The 23,138-nt window shown below is 41.6% G+C and overlaps 1 protein-coding gene across 1 annotated transcript in view; it reads left to right on the forward strand.

Annotated features, from left to right (window-relative positions):
• Positions 1-22,376, forward strand: part of LOC126278768 (programmed cell death protein 2-like) — a 43,535-nt gene extending 21,159 nt beyond the window's left edge. The window contains exons 3-4 of the mRNA XM_049979045.1: positions 12,870-13,087; positions 22,002-22,376. Coding sequence (XP_049835002.1) covers positions 12,870-13,087; positions 22,002-22,151 — 368 coding nt within the window. The 3' untranslated portion in view covers positions 22,152-22,376. The remainder of the gene's footprint in view (positions 1-12,869; positions 13,088-22,001) is intronic.
• The last annotated feature ends 762 nt before the right edge of the window (positions 22,377-23,138 follow it).

The raw sequence follows: 23,138 nt of genomic DNA on the forward strand, positions 1-23,138 counted from the left end.
TAATAAGATGCTTGCTATGAAGTGGTGCAATAAAAGAGGAATGTGGATGTTGTCAGTATCCAAAATAATACAAATGATTGAAACAGGGAAGATTGATAGTAATACTGGTGAAAGAAATTGAGAAACCCCTATGTCGTGTAGATTATAACTTGATTATGGGTACAATTGACTGTTGTGACAGTCAACAGAGCTAAGTAGGATCAGTGGATAAGATTGTGAAATGTTATAAAAGTAGTTTTTTTACATCCTGAATTAAACAGATAGATTACAGGGCAGAAAAGGCACACAGAGATTCACCTCTCTCGATTTAGGGAAACGTTTGTAAAAATAGGCAACAGAACTGAAAAAAGCTGATAGAGGAAGGAGTACCAGTAATGAGAATCCACTACATTTTAAAGGCAGGCCTTTTTTAGTTGTTGTTGTGGGTCCAAATTCAAAGCAAAGTATGCTAATGCATAGATGAGTAGTTTGGGTGAAATGGAAAGTGCACTAGGAAACCAGATACCACAGCAAAATTTGCAAGGTACCATTATGTGTATTTACCTGTTTCAAGCTTTACCACACAAAGAAGCATCACTAATCATTGAAAGCTAAACCTCTTGATTGAAACGTACACTTCTGGATGAATTATTTTAAAAAAGAAAAAATACAAGAAACAAAAAAAATGTACAAAAAGGACAACACAAACTATTTTTAACTTTTCCAGTGATGGTACAAATCCTGGATCAAAAAGGATGGAATATAGGTACAGTGGGTGTAAAAAAATTCACACATTTCACTGGCAAAAAAACAGACTGTATGTTTCAGATGCTAAAATATCTATTCTGCTTGTGACATAAATGCACAGGATTCATTCCACCAGTTAAATAAAAACTGAAAATGTTAATCACTTTATTATGTCATGAAATTATTCCAACATGACAGAAACTCTGATTTTTTTGAGTGTGATAGTTGTGTGTGATTGCAAGCAGGGTTTGCAAATGCATACTGAGTATTGTAAAAAGTATTAAAACAATTAAATTTCCTACTCTTCAGCATATCTCCAAATGATGAAATATGCTGGCAAGAAACAGACTTGCTGTTCCAGATGATGCTGTATATTTTTTGTTCATAGTTAATTAACAACAGCATTCATAGGACCAGTGAAACAAAAACTGTACATACTCATCTGCTTACAATATGCTAAAATTATCCCCACATAACAGAAGCAATGAAATTAGAGTATCAAGATCTTTGATCATGAGAGATGCCTTGGCATGTCAAAAAAGAATTGAAAATAAAAGCTATTTAAACACTTAAAGATTCAGAGTTTGAAGTATCTCCAGACATTGTATGCTGGCAACAGATAGATGTGATTCTTCATGTGCAACAATATGTATTCCATGCCTGAAGTAACTTTACTGCCTGAAGTAATTGTAATGCATACGTAGTACCAGCTAATAAAAAATTGTGAATATTTGTCTCTTCATTATTTGATAAATGTTTCAGTGTAAATGAAAGATTTTGTATTCAAGAACACTGATTTTTGTCCTTGAAGTTTTTGTGGGAAAAATTAATTTTTTTATGCACTTGAAACTTTTTCATGTACATTAAAAGTGTCTTACAGCAAGCACTTCATTTTCCTTGCGAACTTTTGTGAATGAACTATTATGCTACCATGCACTAAGAGCAGAGATGAACTGGAGAGATTGGATGTACAGATTGTACAAAGCATAACTTGCAATGTCCAAAATATTCAGCTCAGCGCCAGAAGGCCGTTGCAGGCAATTCAGCATGCATGAAGCAGTTCTCGAGGCAGGGTGTGGTTGCAGGTGCAGGTACTCATGTTTCGGAGAAATTCTAAATGTACAACAATGAAAAATCCAGGCTGGAATAATGACAGTATTATGAAAAGGGTAAGAGACCTACTCACTATATAGCAGAGATGCTGAGTCGCAGACAGGAACCACAAACAGTCTGTCAAACAAGTAAGTGTTTGGTCACAAAAGCTTTCATTGGAATTAGACAACATATACATCCACTCACGCATTTGCAACTCTCACTCTCATGACCACTGTCTCTGGCTGTCGAGGCTAGACTGTGAGTAGCAGTGCATGATGAGAGAAACATTGTGAGCGGTGGGGGTAAGGAGGTGGCAAGGGCAGGAAGGGGGAGTGATAGCATGGTAGAGGTGGAGGGACAGAAAGTTCTGCTTGTGGAGCACACAGGGACATGGAGAGGAGGTAGGACACCTAGGTACAGTTTGAAGGTTAGAGGGAGGGAGGGGGGGGGGGGGGGCAGTGGAAAAAGGAGAGAAGTAAAAAGACTGTGGGTGTGTTGGTAGAATAGGAGGCTGTGTAGTGCTGAAATGGCAACAGGGAAGGCGATAGGTGGGTAAACGGTGACAAGTTAAATTAGGGCCAGAGGGGTACGGGAACGTGGGATATACTGCAGGGAGAGTTCCCATGTGCACAGTTCAGAGAAGCTGGTGTTGGTTGCAAGGATCCAGATGACACAGGCTGTGATGCATTCATGGAAATAGAATGTTGTGAGGGCAGTGTGCTCAGCAACTGAGTGGTCCAGCTGTTTTCTGGCCACAGTTTGTCGGTGGCCATTTATGCTGACAGACAGGTTGTTGTTGGTCAAGCCCACATAGAATGCAGCACAGTGATTGCAGCTTAGCTTGTAGATCACATGACTAGTTTCACAGGTAGGTGGTGGTGATGGGATGATGTATGGGACAGATCTTGCATATAGGTCTATTACAGGGGTATGGCCCATTAGGCAATGGTTTGGGAACAGGGGTTGTGTATGGGTGGATGAGGATATTGTGTAATTTAGGTGGGCAGCGGAATACCACTGTGACAGGGGTGGGAAGGATACTGGATAGGAGATTCCTCATTTCAGGGCACGACAAGAGGTAGTCGAAACCCTGGCAGAGAATGTAATTCAGTTGCTCCAGTCCTAGGTGGTACTGCCTAAGGAGGGGAATGCTCCTCTGTGTCTAGACAGTGGGACTTTCTAAGATGGTGGGTGACTGCAAAGATAAGGTGCAGGAGAAAAGGTTATAAGGGTAATTATGGTCTGTGAAGACCTCAGTGAGACCCTCAGTATATTTTGAGAGGGACTGTGGGTGAGGATATAGGTGATCATGATGACTACGAAGGAGGCTGATGTTTTGAAATCCCTCAGGCATTGGGAAATGTAGTGCTCAATGCAGTAAGGCCATGGGCATTACAGATGTTAGTGTAAAGGAAGCGGCATCAATAGTGACTAGCAGGGCACCATGCGGTAAAGGAACACTAACGGCGGAGAGTCTATGGAGGAAATGATTGGTATCTTTTATGTAGGAGGGTAGTTTGTAGGTAATAGGCTGAAGTAGTTAGTCTACAAGAGCAGAGATTCTCTCACTTGAGGCACAGTAACCTGTCACAATGGGGTGTCCAGGGTGGTTGGGCTTATGGACTTTAGGAAGCATGTAAAAGGTAGGAGTGTGGGGAGTGGTAAGGGTGAAGAGAGAGATGGAGTTTGGGAAGTGGTTCTGGGATAGACCTAAGGATTTGAGGAGCGACTGGAGAGAAATCTGGCAGCTGGCGGAGTCCTTCTGCCAGGTAACTCTTGCGGTTCAAAGCAACAGTGGTGGAGCCTTCAGCAGCAAGTAAGATTATAAGGTCATGGGTAGTTTTTTGTTGGTAGATTGCAGTTCTTTCTGCAGATGTAAGGTTAGCTGGCATGTTGAGTAATTTGGGGAATGATGGTGAAGCAAGGTTTGAGTTTAAGAAATTGTGGAAAATTTACAGGGGGTGATTTTTGGGGACAGTGGGGATGGATCAAGGTTGGATGGAGGAGTGAACTGAGTCAGGCAGGGTTCAACATTGGTCTTTGGTGGAGTGTGAGTGGTAGAGTTGGTGGCGAAAGTGTTTCCACAGTAGGGACCAGGAGAAGGAGAGAAGGTCTTTAGCAAGTCCTGCCAGACTCAATTTGGGAGTCGGACAAAAGGTGAGACCTTTGGAAGGTACTGATCTATCTGTGAGGCTAAGGCTTTTGGAGGAAAGATTCGTGACTGTGTTTTGGATCTGTTTAGGTTCTAGATTCTGTATGGTGGTGAGAGGGAGTTTTGGAGTGTGGGGTAAATATAGTCAGTTTGAAGGCACCATTTGTCAGCTACGAGGAGTCGTGTGGGAGGCACGGAGGTTGTTGCAGAGATGGTGGATAGTGCTTTCCCAAGGTGGGAGTGGGAAGTGAGCTTGGAGGAGAGTTTTTTTGAGGTGGTGGTCATGCTGCTGTAGTTTGTGAAGGGTAGGAGTCTGTATGTGATATGGGATCCAGGAATTTAGCATTGCATAGCAGGAGAATTGTACGGATCCAGAGGAGGTATTGCAAGGAAGTTTGGGCCTGATTGACATGATTTTGCGAATATAAACAGATGGATGTCATTTTGGAAGGGGTGGTGTTGCAGTTGGATATGGGTAATTTGATTGTAAGGCCATTTGGGGGGTTTCATCAACGCCCAAGTGGCATCAAATCGAAAGACTTGAACCAGGCGAGCGGTCTACCCAATGGGAGGCCCTCATCACACATTTCATTTCACGAGCCAAGCAATGACACAGGATCACTATGTGGGACTGGGTTCTGGCTAGGGATAAGGAAACCTTAGACAATAAGTTATATGTCATATCAAAGCAGATCAAATATTCTTGTATGCCGTACAACAAAATCACTGAGAAACAGTTTTATACAAAATGCAAACACTATTTTTTAGGTGAATTAGCACTGATGCACAATACCAGAAATGCAGTTTTCCACTCGTAGCTTTACATTCTTTTCTTCTCTGCTGTCAGCACTTCAACTTGTCCACTTTCTATTGTTATCACTGTATTTGTTTCCTTTTGTGCATGAAACAGGTTTTAAAAAGCAGAAAATATTTGCACACAGGAACAAAAACTTAGTAGTAGTTGCATTCTTTGACTAATGCACTTATAATTTTATTCTGAAGGTTTATTACCTAGCTCCTATATACTCTTTAATACTATATGGACACAATGTTCTTAAATGATATTTTAATTACTTCCAAACAGTGATGTCACCTGTGATTTTTTTGTGCCAGTTGGGAGTTCATTGTAACAAAGCAGTTATCGGAATTTTATCAGTTGCATGAAGACATATTCCTTGTATATGATAATCAGTCCTAATTCTTGTATCCTAATTGTGTGTGTGTGTGTGTGTGTGTGTGTGTGTGTGTGTGTGTGTGTGTGTGTGTGTGTGTGTGTGTGTATTTTCAAAAAATCAGTACAGTTTTAACATGCATAGTATTTTCAGATATGCAGGGTATCCAAGGAGAAATGGTCAGTATTCAGAGAAGTGACAGAAATGCTCATGTGAAGCAATGGTTTCTGAGATAGAATTCACTTAATAGACATTTGTTTGTGGGCTGGTGGTGTGCACATGTGTCTTACCCATCCAACCTTTTTGATGATGTTTTGTTTTAGTCCAACCTACCTTGTTGCTGCCAACCTCTGTGCTTGGGATGTCTTTCTGCCATGTCTTGACCTGGCTGATACTTGCACCACTACCAGTTTCCACCTTTGTAATTCCTCCTGTGCCTCAAGGCACTTTTCTCGCAGTGCAGAGTTTGATGGACATTTCTCTAGTCAAGTGATTGTTGGGATTGCAAGTTGCCAACAATTTTAAGCTTAGTGCAGAAGCAATGTGTAAAGTGAAAGGAAACGTGTTCCGTCTGATTTATTTTGATAGGTCTCATGAAGGATTTTATTGGAGGAGTGAGTGAATCCATACACATTACTTTTAGGAAAATTGGTGTTTTTAAAATTTCTATCCTTTAGTAATAAATTTCAAAATGAGATGTCTAAATTATACCTGTTAGCAATAACCCTGTGAACAAAGAACACAATTCCCAGTTGTTGGTTGGTACCCACTTGTGAACACATGACTGTTGTTTCAGTGTGTCCACGTGTGGACTTACAAACTGTTCAGCATTGAACCGTGATTTATTTTCAAAGAATATTTTTAAGAATTTATTTTATTTACTAGCTTTTCACCTAGAACATTAACACATTTAATCACACTATGTAAGCATGGCAGTAGTTGCCAGGGAGTAACTGATGAAAGATAACCAAATTCCTTTCAACAAATGGGAATTTTATTCACTTTAAGAGCGCCTAAAGGCATTTTTTTTTTAAAAAAAAACAGATTTAACATTATAATCAGAAAGAGCACCCTCTAAATGTCAAAGTTACAATTTATTCAGAGGCAGAAAGAAACAAGTTTTGACTGTATGAGCATTCGGGCAGAGAACCTTGCCGCTCTCTTTTTACACGGCCGTAGTTACAACCGCTCACAACAGCCTCCGAAAGACTACACTGGTGTAAATCTGCAACACACCAGATTACTTTAAACTAAAAGTTTTAACAATTTGCACAAGCACACAAACTATGCACCCCCGTAGGAGGGATGGAAATGGTACAAAACACTAACAATTTAAATATTTATTTCGCACCGAAGGTGGAACTTGATTTTAACTTCTAAAAAAGGTCTTGCGGTGAAAGAGTGGCAACTTTATATACTAAAATGATCATTTAAATAAAAGCCCATGAAATGCAATCTTATAAAATTTTACAAGGTTGGCCAAACAAGTTAAGATGCTCTACAGTACACAGATACTGCCTCTCAAGATCATAGGCAAGATCAAAACATATTTCAGGTATTAGGCTGTTATACTCCAAACAATAAATTCGTTAACACGCCAAGTCCGACAAACATGACAGGGGCAGCTCCGAACGATAGACAGATACTAACTGCCTAACAAATGCGAGTGAGAGACTGGCCAAGAAAACAAGTTGAATTTAACCAGAGTAAATCACACAACATATCACCAATCACGTAACTAACTTCTAATAAACTGTGATTTCTCGAAGACCTGGCGCAGCACCCCCAAATCGCTCTCCCGAACCGTCCACTGCCAGCCGTTTCAACGGACGCAGGAAGGCGTGCCAATCTCGCAGCGCAGCAACTCGCACCAGCCAGACTGATGTCATGGGTTGATTCCTGTTGCTCTCGTGTCACTACCCCTCGCTATATGCCGTGGCCCACTGGATTAACTTGGCGACCTCACATGCGCCGACACTCAAGATGGACAAGTAATCTTGTGTCTCAGTACGTGACCAACCAACTGATCGATCCAGTCACCAGTGACCATTGCCTAAGCAAACTTCAGCAGACTGGCGGCCAAATGCGCAGACTCAGATGCAGGAACTGTGCGACGACTTGCTGAGTTCTCTTACTGGCGGAGTGGAAAGACTCTCATTTTGCCGGCTTTAAAGGTTGATCCGAACGACACTTACTAGCACTCTGAATGACAGACAGACACTAACTGCCTAACAAATGTGGACGAGGCACGGACTAGCAAACTGGGGACAAGATACTGATCCCAGACTGACTTACTGGTGAGCTCATAGTGCCCCTTAAATGCACATTAACAGCAACCTTTCCCCTTTCCGACCAGAGGGAAACACCAAAGCTGTGATTGCCACAGCAGCACCACTGCCAGAAACGGAGGCGACTGCTTCACACTACGCGCTGCGGCACGCTCTTCAAACCAGCAATTTTTACTACGGCTCAAGCATATTTGTTCATCTCCTTAATTTCATTGTTAACAATCTATCTCAAAAAAGAGTTTGAAAATGTCAAGTGGATTTGGAGGATATTAAAAATGAATTTTTACAAATGGTTTCCCCATGAATGCAAGTTTACTCCTATCTGCACAACATTTGACAGGCCTCATTCTTGTAGAACAACTACCAGCAGTCAGCACTTCTTCGAGATCGCCTTTGACAATTAATGTTTGTGTGTCATTGTCATTACGGACATCGTCATTGCTGCCTTACCTAGGCAACAGAAACATCAACAATACCTGTTAGATGACACTTACCCTAAGTAGTGCAACCCTTGAGGTTGATAAGCTTGAAATATGTTTTTAGAGCCTCCTGAATTTTGCCAACTGAGGGCTCAACTGCCATTCGCAGAGTCTGCAGTACAGTGCTCCCAGGCAGCCCAAACTCAGTTTGCAGAGCATGTGTGGTGAGGCAGTAGCCTGTCCAAGTCCAGTTTGTAGAACACGTTTGAGGGGTTAAACAAGCCTGTTAAAAGTGCAGTTTTCCATGGTGTGTTGAGTGTGTCAGAGAGAAGTATCAGTTAACTGTGTTCCCACACATGCTGGTTAGTGACACACACACACACACACACACACACACACACACACACACACTAATGAAGCATATGCAGATACAATGTATGTTTACGGGTTCTGCGATGGTAGTGCTCCTGCTTCTGTTGAAAATTATTTGGTGATTTCCAACATGTCAAATTCCTGATGGTAGAGTATTTACCAGAGTTTTCAACACAAGTATTTTGCCAAGTTCCCATTATTCTTCTGACTGTGTAGTTCAACAACTTGTGCAGAAACAGCAACACATTAATGAAGTGGTGTACCGTAGTCCTCCTACCAGCACATGGCAACTTTCTGCACATATCAGTGTCTCGCATACACATGTATGGTGAAAAATTACATGCAGAAAATGTGATACATTGTAAAATGTGTGTTGTTGTGTTCAGTAATTGATGGACATATGTAAAAGTGTATTGAATAACACACAAAATAAATGTTCTATCCCAGAAACCATTCAGAATAGGGCATAAGTGTACATGAAGATTTTTGCTTCAAATTGTCATTCTTGTCATGCCCCTGAATATTGACCGTTCCTCCTGGGACACCCGGTATATAGTGTGGGGACAGTTAGTGCATTTGGTTCTCTGAAAGCACATTTGCTGGATTGTCTTCTTGACTAATTATGCACATAAATACTTTTCTGTAGTTTTATTAACCTTAGAATATGCATATCTGCAGAATTGTTTGGGATACAATATGGTAGATATGGCTACTTCAAGTCATAGTACACTATTTGATCAAAAGTGAAAATGGTGCACAATGGTTCACAAGCTCCTCATAAGGCACACGTTTCGGTAGTTACTGCTAAGCGATGCTTTAGTTAGTGTCAACTGTGATGCCACTGAACAAGGAATGACTGGTAATGAACGATTTGGAGTGATGAATCATATAATATCCTGTCACAATACAATGGAAAGGTTTGGATTTGGTGAATGCCTGGAGTGTTACCTGCCATTGCTTCTAGTGCCAACAATGAAGTATGGAAGAGGTGTTGGTATGGAATGAGGGTGATTTTTATGGTTAGGATGTGGTCCCATTATTGTATTTATGAAAACGCTAAATACTGAAAAATGTGAACACATATTACAGTGTTGTGTATTGTGTACAGTAGAGATGATGATTGATTGTATCAGCATGACAAGGCACACTGTCATAAAGCAGCATCTTTGAGGTAGTGGTTTGTGGACAATAACATTTCTGAAATGGACTGGCCTTTCAACATGATTCCTGTGGAACACCTCGGAGATGAGACAGAATGTCAACTTCGCTACAGACCCAGCATCCAACATCACTACCTTCCCTTATTTTGGCTCATGAGAAATAATGGGCTGTCATTCATCCACAGACATTCTAACTGAAAGAGTCTAGAGCAGAGTTACAGCCATCACAAAGGCAAAGGGTGGATATGCCCTATCTGAATGTCCACTAATAGGTGTCTAGATACTGTTGATCTGTAGTGTTCCTGGCAGGTGTCATTTTGACATTTTTTCATTAGAAATATACTTGTACCTACTTTCTACGCAGTTTTCATTTATACGGTGTTCCCATGGACAATGAAACTTTATGGAAACGTTTGTAAGGGCACATGAAAGAGAAATAACAAATAAACTAGTGAAAGAAACACATTTTAATTTCTACACGAAAGGGTAACGTCCATTAACTGCATACTTTGTGTTTCAGGTTACATATGTTGCTCAGTGTGATGACCATCTGCATCCACGACAGCCATGAACGAGAGAGATTCTTCTACTGCCGCCTAAAACATCTCAGATGGGATGTTGGCTACCTCTCCCACAGTTGTCTTTTTCAACTGTTAATGTTTGTTAGTTGTCCATTGATAAACCTTGTCGTTCAGGTACCTACAGCCAGAAATGACACAGTTTCAAATCTGGTGATCTTGGTGGCCATGCAGTTTGGTTTTCTCGAGCTATGTTACATAGTAACTGAGTGACCTCTTGAGCAATGTGAGGTAGAGCCACATCATGCATCAAAACAGTTGAGTCTAAACATCTCTCTCTCATGGAGCAGGGACTTTATGTTGGCAAAGCAGATCACAGTAATGTGTGCTGTTCACACCACATGTCCTTGGTCCTTGGGGTCCAAGTTCAAGGAAAAATTGATCAATCATGAAATATACTGTGAAGCCACACCACACAGTGACATGTTCATTATGCATGGGAATGTTCATTGGGGGTGATGATTCCCAGAAGTGATAATTTTGAGTGTTGTCTGCCCCAGTGAGCATAAAGTGTGCTTCATCACTACAAAAGTGTTCAAAGGTCACACATCAACAACTTCAACCCTTGCAAGAAATGTAAGAGCGAAGACATGAATGTCTGTGTCACATGTCAAAAGTTGATGAGTAATGTGAAATTTGTATGGATACCATTTCACAATTGTATACAGAACTTTTCAAATGGTGGACTGTGGAATGTTCAGCTGTCATGACACAGCCCATGCACTGCTTGAAGATCACAAATTTCATCCAGAATTATTCTCAGCCATTGCAACAGCAACTTCTTCAACAACATGTTGTGTGACCTCTCCAATGGGCAGTTCCCAAATCACCGGTTAATTTGAACTTTCTAATCTTGTTCTTCAACCCTGATGTGGAAAGAGGACCTCCCATATTCCTTTAATATGCTGACACTCAAGAGGTCTCTCTCTCCCTCCCACCTCTCTCTCTTTCTCCCTCCCCCCCTCTCTCTCTCCCTCCTTGAGCCTTGTTTATTTGTTTATTGTTATTGCAAACAAAACCTTGATTGGGAACTGAAGTCACATAAAATTAGTGGGTAAATCAGTTCAGCTGATCAGTATATGGGGTGGGAACAAGACCTCTCCAACAGCTGAATGTTTGACGATAGTAGCTTCAATGACTCTAAGGTATTTTGCATGGTTTTAATCTGCGAATGGATATGATTACAAAGTTTTGTACCGTTCAGATTCTGCAGTAGTATTCTAATTGTAATCCAGTAAGCCATAAATGCAGCTTTCTTGTTTTCTGTTGACACTGACTGAGAGGAAGAAAACAAAACAGCACATTGTTGTGTATACAGTCTTTGTTTAAAATCATATGTAAAGGGAGAGAATATGTATGGGAGAAACAATTTGTCAACTGGTTTAATTGCCCTGCTATCATAGTTAAAAATGACTGCGAGAAAGAAAACTAAACCATACTTTTTCACAGCAGAGAATGTGCTTTCTCGCCATTGATTGTAACAGAAAACCTGTACATTATTATTTAAAAAAAAATAGTCTGTGTACATCTGTTTATTAGAGCATTGCGCATGAATTTGGAGTAAATGTTTTGAGAGCTTTGTGAGTTTTTTGATAGCAACATTAAACAATGTCTTGTCTTAGTGTAATAGTGTAGATTAAAGAGAACTGGTGGGAGGAGACAAAACACGTGCATATTGATCGTTCCACATCACATGGACCATTGGCCCCACCTGGCCATCTCCACTCTGGTTGAAGTTTTGCAATGGCTGGCCCATAGTTCTAACCTTCAGGACTGCTCATATTTGTTGTCAGCTGTCAGCCATCTCTTAAATCCCACTGTTCCTTTGGTCCATCACTGGCTACCCATCATCACAGACTTTCACTTGCTGCTTCCAGGTGGCGTTGGTGCGGCACAATGAACTACTCCAGACTTGGCGCCACCTGCTGAGCTAGACTAAACTTTCTCTGTACTGTGAAATGATGGCACAGTCTTTAGGCTGGTGTGTCATTTAACATTGCCTCTAGCCTTGAAAAAGGCCTCAACTCAGGTTCTCATCACCTTGTATGATTTGAAAATAGGACAGATCGAATCTCCTCAGACCATTCTACATACCTCCAGTCAGATATTGTCCAGTTTCTGTATTGTTTGGTCCACTGAGGACCTGCAGCTTCTTGTGTGACTATGGGCAGTGGCTTTCTGTGACGTTCCAAACTCCTAATGTCCTTTGCATGCAGTTCCCGTAGGAATGTTCAATCAGAAAGTAGTTGAGATAGACTGTGTATCCATTGACAGCAGCAGTTCCAGCTGGATTTGAAACCAGTTGTCACTAACAAGACACAGCACTTGTCTTCAATCCCAATCAGATAGGATTCTTTTTTACAACCAATGTTCTTTCACTGTGACAGTATTACACCATTCCTTCTACGCACGAAGGATAGACCACGTCAATACACCAACACATTGGGCAGGTTCCTTCATGATGTGATTGTAGGCACGTCCAAGTACAATAGCTCCTTTGTGTGACTGTATCATGACTGCCTCTTACTGTGCTGATTTCATGCATCTGACTGGTACATACACACCACTTGACTGCCATGTTTTACTTTCACAGTGGAGGGTCACAGAATCGCCTGGTACCAATTCTACTATGTCTACAACTCTCCAAAATGACCATTGTTTTCTTTTAAGGGGATAACTAATGTTTTTCCTGGTGAGGTTATTTATCTTTTATAGCCAAAAGTACTTTGTGAATATCTTGATTACCAAAGAATAGGTAGTCAATTTTGAAACTGAGCCTGGGATCAATTATATTTGTATTTAATTGTTTTTGCAGCTTTCCATTTCCACACACACACACACACACGTGTACATTTTACTGGCTGGAAGTAAACTGGAATCTGGCTTAAATGAATGACTGTTGTGCAGGTAACAGTCAGGTGGATGAAGACCTCCTACGTATGGCAAGATCTGAGCAATCGGATGACCGAACTTTCCACCACTTCAAGAAATGTACAAATCGGCATCCACGCCAAGTGCTTCGCTACGACAGGGGTGGGGAGCCACTGTGGATTGCAAGTGTGGCAGACCCTTTGACGGTACCACCCTGTCAGTATTGTGGAGCAGACAGGAAGTTTGAGTTTCAGGTATGTGTCAGTTATTAAGTGTACACATGTGCACTGGAGGCTAGAAATGAGGTAGGAGAAAGTGGTCCAAGACATAATTCTCTGACTGACATTTCATCTTCCAAAGCTGGAGACATCATCAGAGGTTTTAACAACTTAGAAAGCAGTTAGTCTGAAACTCAGGAAGACAAACTGATTATATGTATCTATGCTATGATTGATTTGTGACATCAGACCACTGCCTAAAATCATGGTGTCTCACTAGTATGTTACGGGGCTTGTATCAAGGAAGAGTTGGCACTGCTTATTTTATGTAATCCTAAGGTCCACAACTTGTCTAATTTTAATCCTTTTTCTTTTCTGTTAAACTCTGCCCCACTATAAGCTCCACAGTATACACGGGCATGACTCTGCAACCTTGGGCAGTGGTCTGATATCACAAGCCCACTGTTGCATGGATGTGTATAAATAGTTCAGCTTGTTGAGCTTATTCCTGACTGTAACTGTTTCATAATTCATTGGAGTCTCTGATGATGTCTCCCATATTGGAAGACAAAATGTTAGACAGAGAATTATGTTTTGGATCATGGCTTAATGCACATAAAACAAATATCATCAATAGAGCAAGCATAAGTCTAAAGGCATGTCCACACAATGTCCCTTTTCTCAAGTGCAGTCACAGACATACAGGGGCGCACACAAAAATTGGTGGAAAGAACACCAGTAAGCAAGGATATTCTCATGTCCATGCGTTGCCTCATTCCAGATAGGCAATCTGCTACATATCCCCTTCTTTGCTTGTCTGCAGCTTGTGGTCTAGTGGCTAGTGTTACTGCCTCTGTATCACGGGGTCCCAGGTTAAATTCCCAGTTGGGTTGGGGATTTTCTGTGCCTGGGGACTGGGTGTTTGTGTTGTCCTTAATTTCATCATCATTTGTGAACCTCCCGAGATTGAACTGTGTAAAGATTGGGGATTTGTATGGGTGCTGATAACTGCACAATTGAGTGCCCCACAAACCAATCACCATTATCATCATCATCCTTCTTTGCTTGGAAGCTTGTGCAGCATTGAGATGAAAAGGTGACTGAAAAAGAAAATGCAAAAGCATTTGTAGAAAAAAAGTAGTGTCTAAATAGCAAATGCACCAGTACGGGAAATTCAAAGTGACAATGTTTTGTTTGCAAATTTCAAGAGTAGTTCACAGCAAGACTTTAGTTTTTCTGCTTGAAAAACTGCAGTGAGAAGGCTGGAAATAACATTTTGCTAGCTAGTAACCGTTGACTTATATACCAGTTTGAACTATTTATTTTGCATTTCAGAACAAAGGATTTCAGTTATTATTTCTGAAACTTGCGGTGTCTTATTCCTGACAGTAATTTGATCAGATACATTCTATTAAATACTTGATGTTCAGAGCATCACATCTAAAATTTTTATTCAGAAATCTTTAGAAGCAACATTCTGCACAGACTTTTCTTTGTCTGTGGCTATCCGTACATTGAAGTGTGCTTCCTTTGGAGTCAGTAGACATTGTTGCACACAAATCAGTTCACAGCATAACCTCAACACATTACACAGTGAAATACACATGAGTCCCAATTGCCTGTCTCCCACTAAAAAGCGCAAAGTTTCCCACTGATGGTGGGAAGCAGTGTGCTTGTTGCACGCACTACATTTCCAGGAAATTATGCATGCCCAAATGCTCTCATACTGAAGCACTTTGGGGAGATGATAGTCATCGCTTAGTACAGAAGTTGCAGTCATAATCGTGCTGTTGTGAAGTAGCACTGACAGAGTGAAGTGACAGATTGTCAGCATCAAATGGCCTCTAACTCATATGTGTTTCATAAGATTGTGTAGAGTGTAAGTTGAAAATTCCTGCAGTATATAGAGTTGCATTTGTGCTCTAGTAGAGGAAGAGCAATGTCTGGAAAAAGTTCGATGCTGCAGTCCACACTTCAGGTGGAAAAAATGTACAAAGGTCATCCAGTGCAAACAAAATGGCTGTATTCATGTTTATTCCATCTCCACATGAGAAAACATGTGCTCTGTCAAAGGAAAACTGGGCACACAGCAATGTCGCTATTATGTCACTTCCCTTCTTCCTTCCTCCCCCCTCCCCTCCACTCCACTCCACTCCAGAGGTGATAAAAACGAGTCTTATACCTTATGGAGCTTTTATGTTGAAACTTCCACCATTATTATTCCTCTTGTTTCATAACCTTCCACTCGACCTTTTTGGCTTAGTTATTTTTGGTTGCATTTTAAAGTTTGACATCCACTTTGCCAAATTCACTGAAGTGTAGGCCAATTGGGGAAGGGCACCTTACATGGTTTCACCATGCGCTGTGATCTGTTGTACTTACTATTGGAATGGATTTCTGTTCTTGTCAAAAAGCCAGTGTGGTAGCCAATCTGTTGTTGGGGAGGGCTCGGCATGTACACCACAATTGTAGACCCTGACAACACAGAAATTGCACTGATGTTACCTAAGTTATTACCTTCGCAGGTGTGCCAAGGAGTAGGTGCTTGTCCAGTCTTGGCCACTGGGACTCAGAGCTACTTGTAGCCTTTGCTGTGCCAGAGTGGTGCTGTGTGGAGAGCCTCCAATCAGAGTGAGTGCCATTAGGGCGGACAGTCCACAGTGGAATGAATCAGACTCACCCATACTGGTGGCTGTGCCAGCTGTCTCAGCAGATAGAGAGCAAGATTTTAGTGCAGAGCCATATAATCCCATTATGTTTCCGTGTTTGATCACACCATTGCACGAGTGAGTGTCTGGCTATGAGAAATGGAGGTGGACAAATCACTCAATTCTTGGTATGCTTCAGAATAGATGGAGTATCTTTGCAACAAAGTCACTCTTCTTCATTGAAAATATTGAGGATCGATCCAGAGAAGTTGCTGGAGTAGAGAAGATGAGAAATGGATCTCTGTTGATCAAAAAATTGAATGCCACCTGTGACAAGCTCAGGGTTACACCAGTTACCCCCCCCCCCCCCTCCCCCTCCTTATAACAGATTCAACATGATTCAAGGTGTCAGCTTCAATCATGACCTAACGCTACAAAAAGATCAAGAATCCAAATTAACCTTGAGCAGTGTAGAGTCCATTTTGTTTATGTCCAGAGAGGACCTAAGGACAATAAGGTGGGCTCTGAAGCTTTCATCCTAGCCTTCAATGAAAATATTTTACCTTAGAAACTTAAGGTCATAGCTTATACGTGTGATGTTAAGCACCATTTGCCTCCTTCCATGAGCTGTTTTAAGTGCCATAGGCGTGGACATATGCCCTCCTGCTGTACCAGTGAGTGTGCTCGTGGGGCAAGTGGCAGGACAACACATGACAGAAGCCTTTACAATATCTCCCCCCCCCCCCCCCCCTCCCAGAGCACCCTTCCCCTCATGTGCTGCCAAGTTGAGTTTTGATGAGGGAGAAGAAAATCAAGGAATACAAAACACTTCATCCTCATCTTATCAAGATGCTAAGAAAATGGTTGGATGACTCCAACCTATTGATATGATGTCAAACTTTGCAAAAGTTGTGACATAATACCCACCCAACGTAACGACAACATCTCCAACAGCAACTCCTGGCCCTAGCAGCTGGCCAGTCTCTATTTTTTGTTAAGGGAGGGGACACCAGCTCCCTCAACCCCCACACCCACAAAACTGTTGGTAATCACTCCATGGGCGTAGCCGGAGATGCCGCCTCCTCCTCCTCCTCCTCCTCCTCCTCCTCCAGTGCTGTTAGACAAGAAGTCACCTGCCAAGGAGCCCATCCCCCCCTACCCCCTCCCCCCTCCCCTCCCCTCCCCCCCCCCCTCACTTCCCGGGACAAATCAGACTAGCAGTCAACCACCCACCAGCAACTGACAGAGCCAAATGTTGTAGGTTGTAGGAAAGCTAAACAAAGGAAAATCCAGTATGGAATGTGACAATATTATGAAAAGAATAGTTGCTATTCACATATAGCGGGGATGCTGAGTCGCAGATAGGCACAAAAAAAAGACTGTCAGAAATATAGCTTTCAGCCAGTAAGGCCTGTATCAAAATCAGATCCCACAGGGGATCCACAACTCTTTTGTGGATACGTGCGTGGCGAGCCAAGACCCCAAGCTATTGTGGCTCTCTTTCCTTTCCGGGCTGCATACCTTCCTTTTCCACATCTTTCCATCCTTCCCCATACCCCATCCTCCCCCCAACCCTTCCCCCCATGTCTCAGCCTCTTCCCTTCCTCTGTTAGGCTGAGCAGTGGGTTTAAGCGTGATATGAGCTCCAAAGTCGTTTGTACGGCCTAACCCAGGAGAAAAAAGGGACGAAAATGTCATCGACAAGGAATCCAATTGAGCATAAGGAATAGCATCAGAGACGATATTGACAGTCATCTATGGAGAACCCAAAAACGCGAAAGGCATCAAAACCAAAAAGATTCTCTGTGTTACTATGGTCGACCACAAATATGGGGAACAGTGCGAATGATGGATTTGTAAGATACCTCAGCATCAAATTGTCCCAAGAGAGAAATCTTCTGTTTATTGTACGTCCATAATTGCCTAGTGACAGGTGATAGGATTGGAGAACCCAACTGAAGATACATCTGAGAATTGATGATAGTGGCAGCAGAACCAGTATCCACCTGCATGCGAACATCCCAACCAAGTATTTGGACAGTGAGGAATAACTTCCCTGAAAGGGAAGAAGTACCATTGACAGACAACACAGAAGCAGAATCAGCGTCACGTTCATGAACATCAGGTATGCCATCTGATTTGCAAGCGGATGACACATGACCCTTCTTTTTGCATTTGTGACACACGGCCCAACATTGGGGACAATCCTCTCGTGAATGTTTCATAAAACACTGCGGACATGAAGGAAGTTGCCGGGGGTTTTGCTGCAGTTTCTTAGAGGTTTGTTTACGATTAGGTCGAGGCTGCAGTTGAGAGCATACTGTGGCTACGTCGGCCAGTGCGGATACGCTGCACGCTTCGTCAACAGCGCACAGAGGTTGGACTTCCCCGACGTCACCCCATGCCTTTATTGGCGCTCCAGCGGCGCGAGAAATTTCAAAAGACTGCGCGATGGATAGGACTTCATCTAGAGTCGGATTTGCCAACTGAAGGGCACATTCCCCAACATCTTTGTCGGGCACCGACCGGACAATAGCATCCTGTAACATAGAATCGGCGTAGGGTGCTTTGTGAACATCAGTAGCAAATTAACCTTTTATACTGAGGCCGGAATCGGCGTAGGATTCTTTGTGAACATCAGTAACAAATTAACCTTTTCTACTGAGGCCGTGAAGTTCTGCAGCCCAAGCGCGATAGGATTGATTTGGTTGGTTTTGACAACAATAAAAGGCAACACAAGAGGCTACCACATACGTATGCTTTTGAAAATATACGGACAGAAGTGAGCACATTTCAGCAAAGGACAAAGATGCAGGATCTGTGAAAGGAGCCAATTGCAACAACAGCCAATACGTTTAAGGTGAAATCCATGAAAGGAACAGAGACTTACATGTTTTGTTCGTCCGAGACATGAAATGCCAAGAAGTGCTGTCGAAGATGTTTTTCGTAATCAGACCAGTCTTCCGCCATCTCTTCGTAAGGAGGAAAAGGAGGTATAGATGACAACAACAATAGATGCCCCGCATTGGATGCCGCGATGAAATCACGAATCGCCGATGTGAGAAGCATTTGCTGTTCAATGAGACCTGGCAATAGTTGCTCTAAAGTAGCCACGGAAACCTGCGGGTCAACGATGAAAAAGAAAAATTCACTACCTCGTCGCCAATTGTTATAACGTCAAGTTGAACAAATATATTTCAAGGATGACACAATATATGTAAATCACAGATCAAGTAAACAAAATAAGACATGTATACACTGTAACAGTCAAATCAGCACTGTGTCCAAGTCTAGCAGCCGCTGGCTGGCAGGCTGCTTAGGTGGTGCGGCGGCACTTTTGAGAGATCGGCAAGTCACAACATTGCCACTAGCCTAGCAGCTGCTGAGAGGCATGTAGGTGTGAGGAATGGTTTGTTTGGATCTGATTCTCAAAGCAGCAGCAACTGGAGACGGCGGTCATGTGTGCACAAGTTGTATGTGAATGTGTGTGTGGCTCTTGTCTTATTGCAAAAGCTATGGCCAGAAATTTAGTTGTGAGAGCGTTGTTGTCTTTTCTATGTGCCTGTCTGTGGTCCAGCAATCATCTTTACGGTGAGTTGCTACCTATCCTCATTATTATTGATTCTCAAAGCACTTGTGCAAGTTAGCTTATGTATGGATTAATCATTGCGGTCTCATTTCAGAAACTTGATGTCTGTGACAAGTGAATAGCTGGCCACATGAGTGGTATTCCACAAGAGGCCATAACCACAGGCCATTTTGTGGGTATCTCTAACGGACTGGGTCTGTCAATCTGAAGTCCACTGTTTCCCACTAATGTGTATGCCCTGCCCATTGGGCCTAGTCTCACTGGTCTGCCCACAAGCCAGGTCTATTTATGTCTGGCATAATACGGTGGATTTTCATGGCTTATCCAAGGACCCAGGACAGCGGTGCTCCTCGGCAGGCCAGAGGCCTTTGGCAGTGGATTTCAGAACTGTGACCTTCTCACTGCAAGTTCATTGTGCAGTGTGGTGTTTTATAGAAATTTTATATATTTTATTACATTTTGGCAGTGGGAAAACAATTTATATATTAGAAAGTATGGGTGATAAGAAGAAGAAAGTTGTGGAAGTCGCCAGCGGTTTGTAAGCTATGTACTCTTATATTTCTGAAAAGAAAAATCACACAATACCTGTAAAATAATAGACATAACATAGTGGGTAATAACTGACAGTAACAAACATAGTAGAACCAACATTTTATTGGTGGTCACCTGTAGTGTTGGTTTATACAACTCTTCCCTGCCTTATACACTGCCTTCAAGAGATCTACTATTTTCTGGGGTTATTTCTGAAATTGGTGAAGGTGTTTTAAATCTGTCTTGCAGCTCCAAGGAAATTCATATTTTTGTCACCAAATGTGTATAGTTTTATTGAAATAAAATAACAACTGTGGTCATATACCATTTGGCTTGCTTTCTACATCTAAACATAGTTCATTACAAGAGATGTTGATGTTAGTACTTGAGATTTTGGCTCACATGGGAGGGAGATACAAAAGCCTTTTTTGTCAATGTATGGCTTTACTTACCCATGAGATCTCAAAATTAGTCATGGGACAATGCTAAAACTTGTCTGGAAATCTCTGAAATATTAGGGAATTTTACTTGGGAAACTTGTGGCAACCATGATTATGTGCTGGACAATGGTCATTTCTCCTTATCAGTACTTCCAGCATGTAGGAATTGTACCAAAGATCCTCCCTGCTAAAGTTTAAGTATTGTCAGCTTGCTTATAAGTATAATCTTCACCAACTATGGCAATGATTGCTTCGGACTCTCCAAAAATCAGCACTTGAGCTTTTTTGCCAACTTTGGAGGTTCCTCACAATGTGTCTTTCTGGAGGTGCTTCCTCAAAAGTACACTGCAATTTTGGTTTAACTGTTCTGAAGCAATATATTATAAACTAGAGGTATGGCATATGTAAAGAAGTGAATTGCAGCTGCAGCTGATTATCCAGTGTGAAGGCCTTTGACAATCACACCTCTTTTATCATTCTCTGCACTTTGTTTTGATGCCCTGGCAATTTCGAGATTAAGACTGTTTACTGGAGGCAGTTGACAAAGTAGAGTACCGATGACGATGTCAGTCAGAGGATTAGTATGGTGGGAAACATAAATTTAGGTTTATCTGTCGAGTGACTATCCTAGTATACTGTTCCATTGTTAACATTGGTTCTTCACAATGTGAACAAATGTTTCGGAATAACATATAGTCCAAGGCATTTGTCATTGCCAGTATTTCTGCCTCAGTGAGCCAGTGTCATGTTGCCTTCCTGTGTTCCCCGTGTCAGTCTCTTCCTACCGCTCAGCTGCGTCCGTCTGTCTACGGGCAGACGCACCTGTGTCTGCCTCATTCTGGCAGACCTAACTGTGTTGTCCGCCTCCTCCTGCCACACCCACCTGTGGTTTTCACCTCCTCTGCCCCCCTCTCTGTCCGTCCATCTCCTTCCCTCACCACTTTACCACTTCCACCTGAACAGGAGGCTGTGGGATCTTACCCACAGTATTTCTGCCCTTATCATAACTAATATGTGCACCAAATTTAGTTGAAATCATTCCACAGGTGTGAGATGAACTTTTTGCCTGTGGCTTTGTCTGCACACGCATATTCAACATATGTTTAAACTATTTCACATGTATTCGTTCAGTTATTTTACTTGTATCTCTTGCAAATTTCGCCTTGCAGTCTTATTTCCACATAGGTCATGGTATGAAATTTATCCCCTGAACTGTGTGTGTCATACAATGACATATTTTTCCAGGTACATTCAGCAGCATAGGTGGATACTGTCTGCAAAATGTGTTGCGAATAGTGTTAGTAGTAAAGAAGTAATAAATGAAATCATCAATTTCATGTTGCAGTTTTATTGTAATAACATTGAAAATGCAGTAAGTGATAAACTTTTCTCCTTTCATCATTTTGCGGGTATTGTCAGTAAGGAGTAGTTTCATAAAGATTTGAAATTATGTGTAAAGTTTGCTGCAAGTCAGTAAGTATATACAGGTATTTGTGTGTTGAGGGCTACACTGCTGTCTCACCCTCACTCCAACCCCTTTAATAGGCAGTTTAGTTCTTACCCCCTACTGTGATATAAAGAATTGTCCCCCATCCTGCAGCATCACCAATGCTGTGGGAGATTCCGAGCTCAGTCTGCTTCAGACACCCTTGATATACATAAATTCTGCAGCTGTAATATTTGCAGTAATACATTCTCACCTTGCCCACAATTGAAGTTGTGGATTTTTTTTCTGTTTTCAGATTCTCCCTCAACTCCTGAACCACCTTGGACTTGACAGTTGTGAGCGGAGTGTGGACTGGGGAACACTGGCTGTGTTTACCTGTGCTGCCAGCTGTGACATGGGACCTCCATACAAGGCAGAGTTTGTGTGGAAGCAGGATTTGTCCTAACTGCAGCTCTCTTTCCTGTGACGTCAAGAGTTGTTTTCAAAGCATTAACTTAAATTATATGGTCCCATGATATTTGGGGCTGAGTACCAAACAAATTGCAAATTGATGTTCATTGCATATTTAAGACTTCTGTAATTTTACTTTTTCAGATCTTTTTTATCAAATGGATGTATGTTTACTTGACATGTGTATACAAATAAATGGAATCCTATTGTGAGCAATTCATTTAGACTTCCTCAATTACAAGCCAAAGCCATCATTGAGAAAGCAGGACATTTCATGTCAGTACTTGACTGTTAATGATCAACATTATTGGTTATACTTGATATTCTTGTAATTTTTAATGTCAACTTCTTGCAGATCTATCTTGGATGGATTTGAAAACTACTGAAAATACATGTTTCTTGTGGAAGGTTTATAAATTGAAACCAGGACATTTACTGATAAGACAGTGTTGATAACAGCTTTGTGGTTCAGATTACACAACTTGTTTATGGGCCAGTCAAACATCATATCTCTCTCTCTCTCTCTCTCTCTCTCTCTCTCTCTCTCTCTCTCTCTCTCTCTCTCTCTCTCTCTCTCTACCAAACAACACGGCAGCTTTATCTCTAGAGCTAACTAGTCATTTACTATTTATTTATTTATTTATTTATCATGTCAATATGAAGTGAAAATATCAATTTAAAAATAGATAGTAAACTATAAAACATAGTAATGTACATTACAAAGAAAAACAACAGTTGACTCAGCTTAACTTACATTTTTATTCACCAAAAACTGGCCATATCATTTATATTTTTGGTGCTGTATCAGAAAAAAAATTCATTTGAGAAATCAATACAATTATGTGACAGAATTGCGGTCTCCTGTTTTTGGTGTAGCTGTGAGACGATCAACCAGTGTACAGTGGGAGAAAATGAAACACATTAAAATAGATGGGCTGCATAGAATAGACACAGTGTTGTGAATGAGTAGTATAAGCTATTG

This window comes from Schistocerca gregaria, chromosome 6 (assembly GCF_023897955.1).
Source record: "Schistocerca gregaria isolate iqSchGreg1 chromosome 6, iqSchGreg1.2, whole genome shotgun sequence".
In the NCBI taxonomy this organism is placed as follows: domain Eukaryota; kingdom Metazoa; phylum Arthropoda; class Insecta; order Orthoptera; family Acrididae; genus Schistocerca; species Schistocerca gregaria.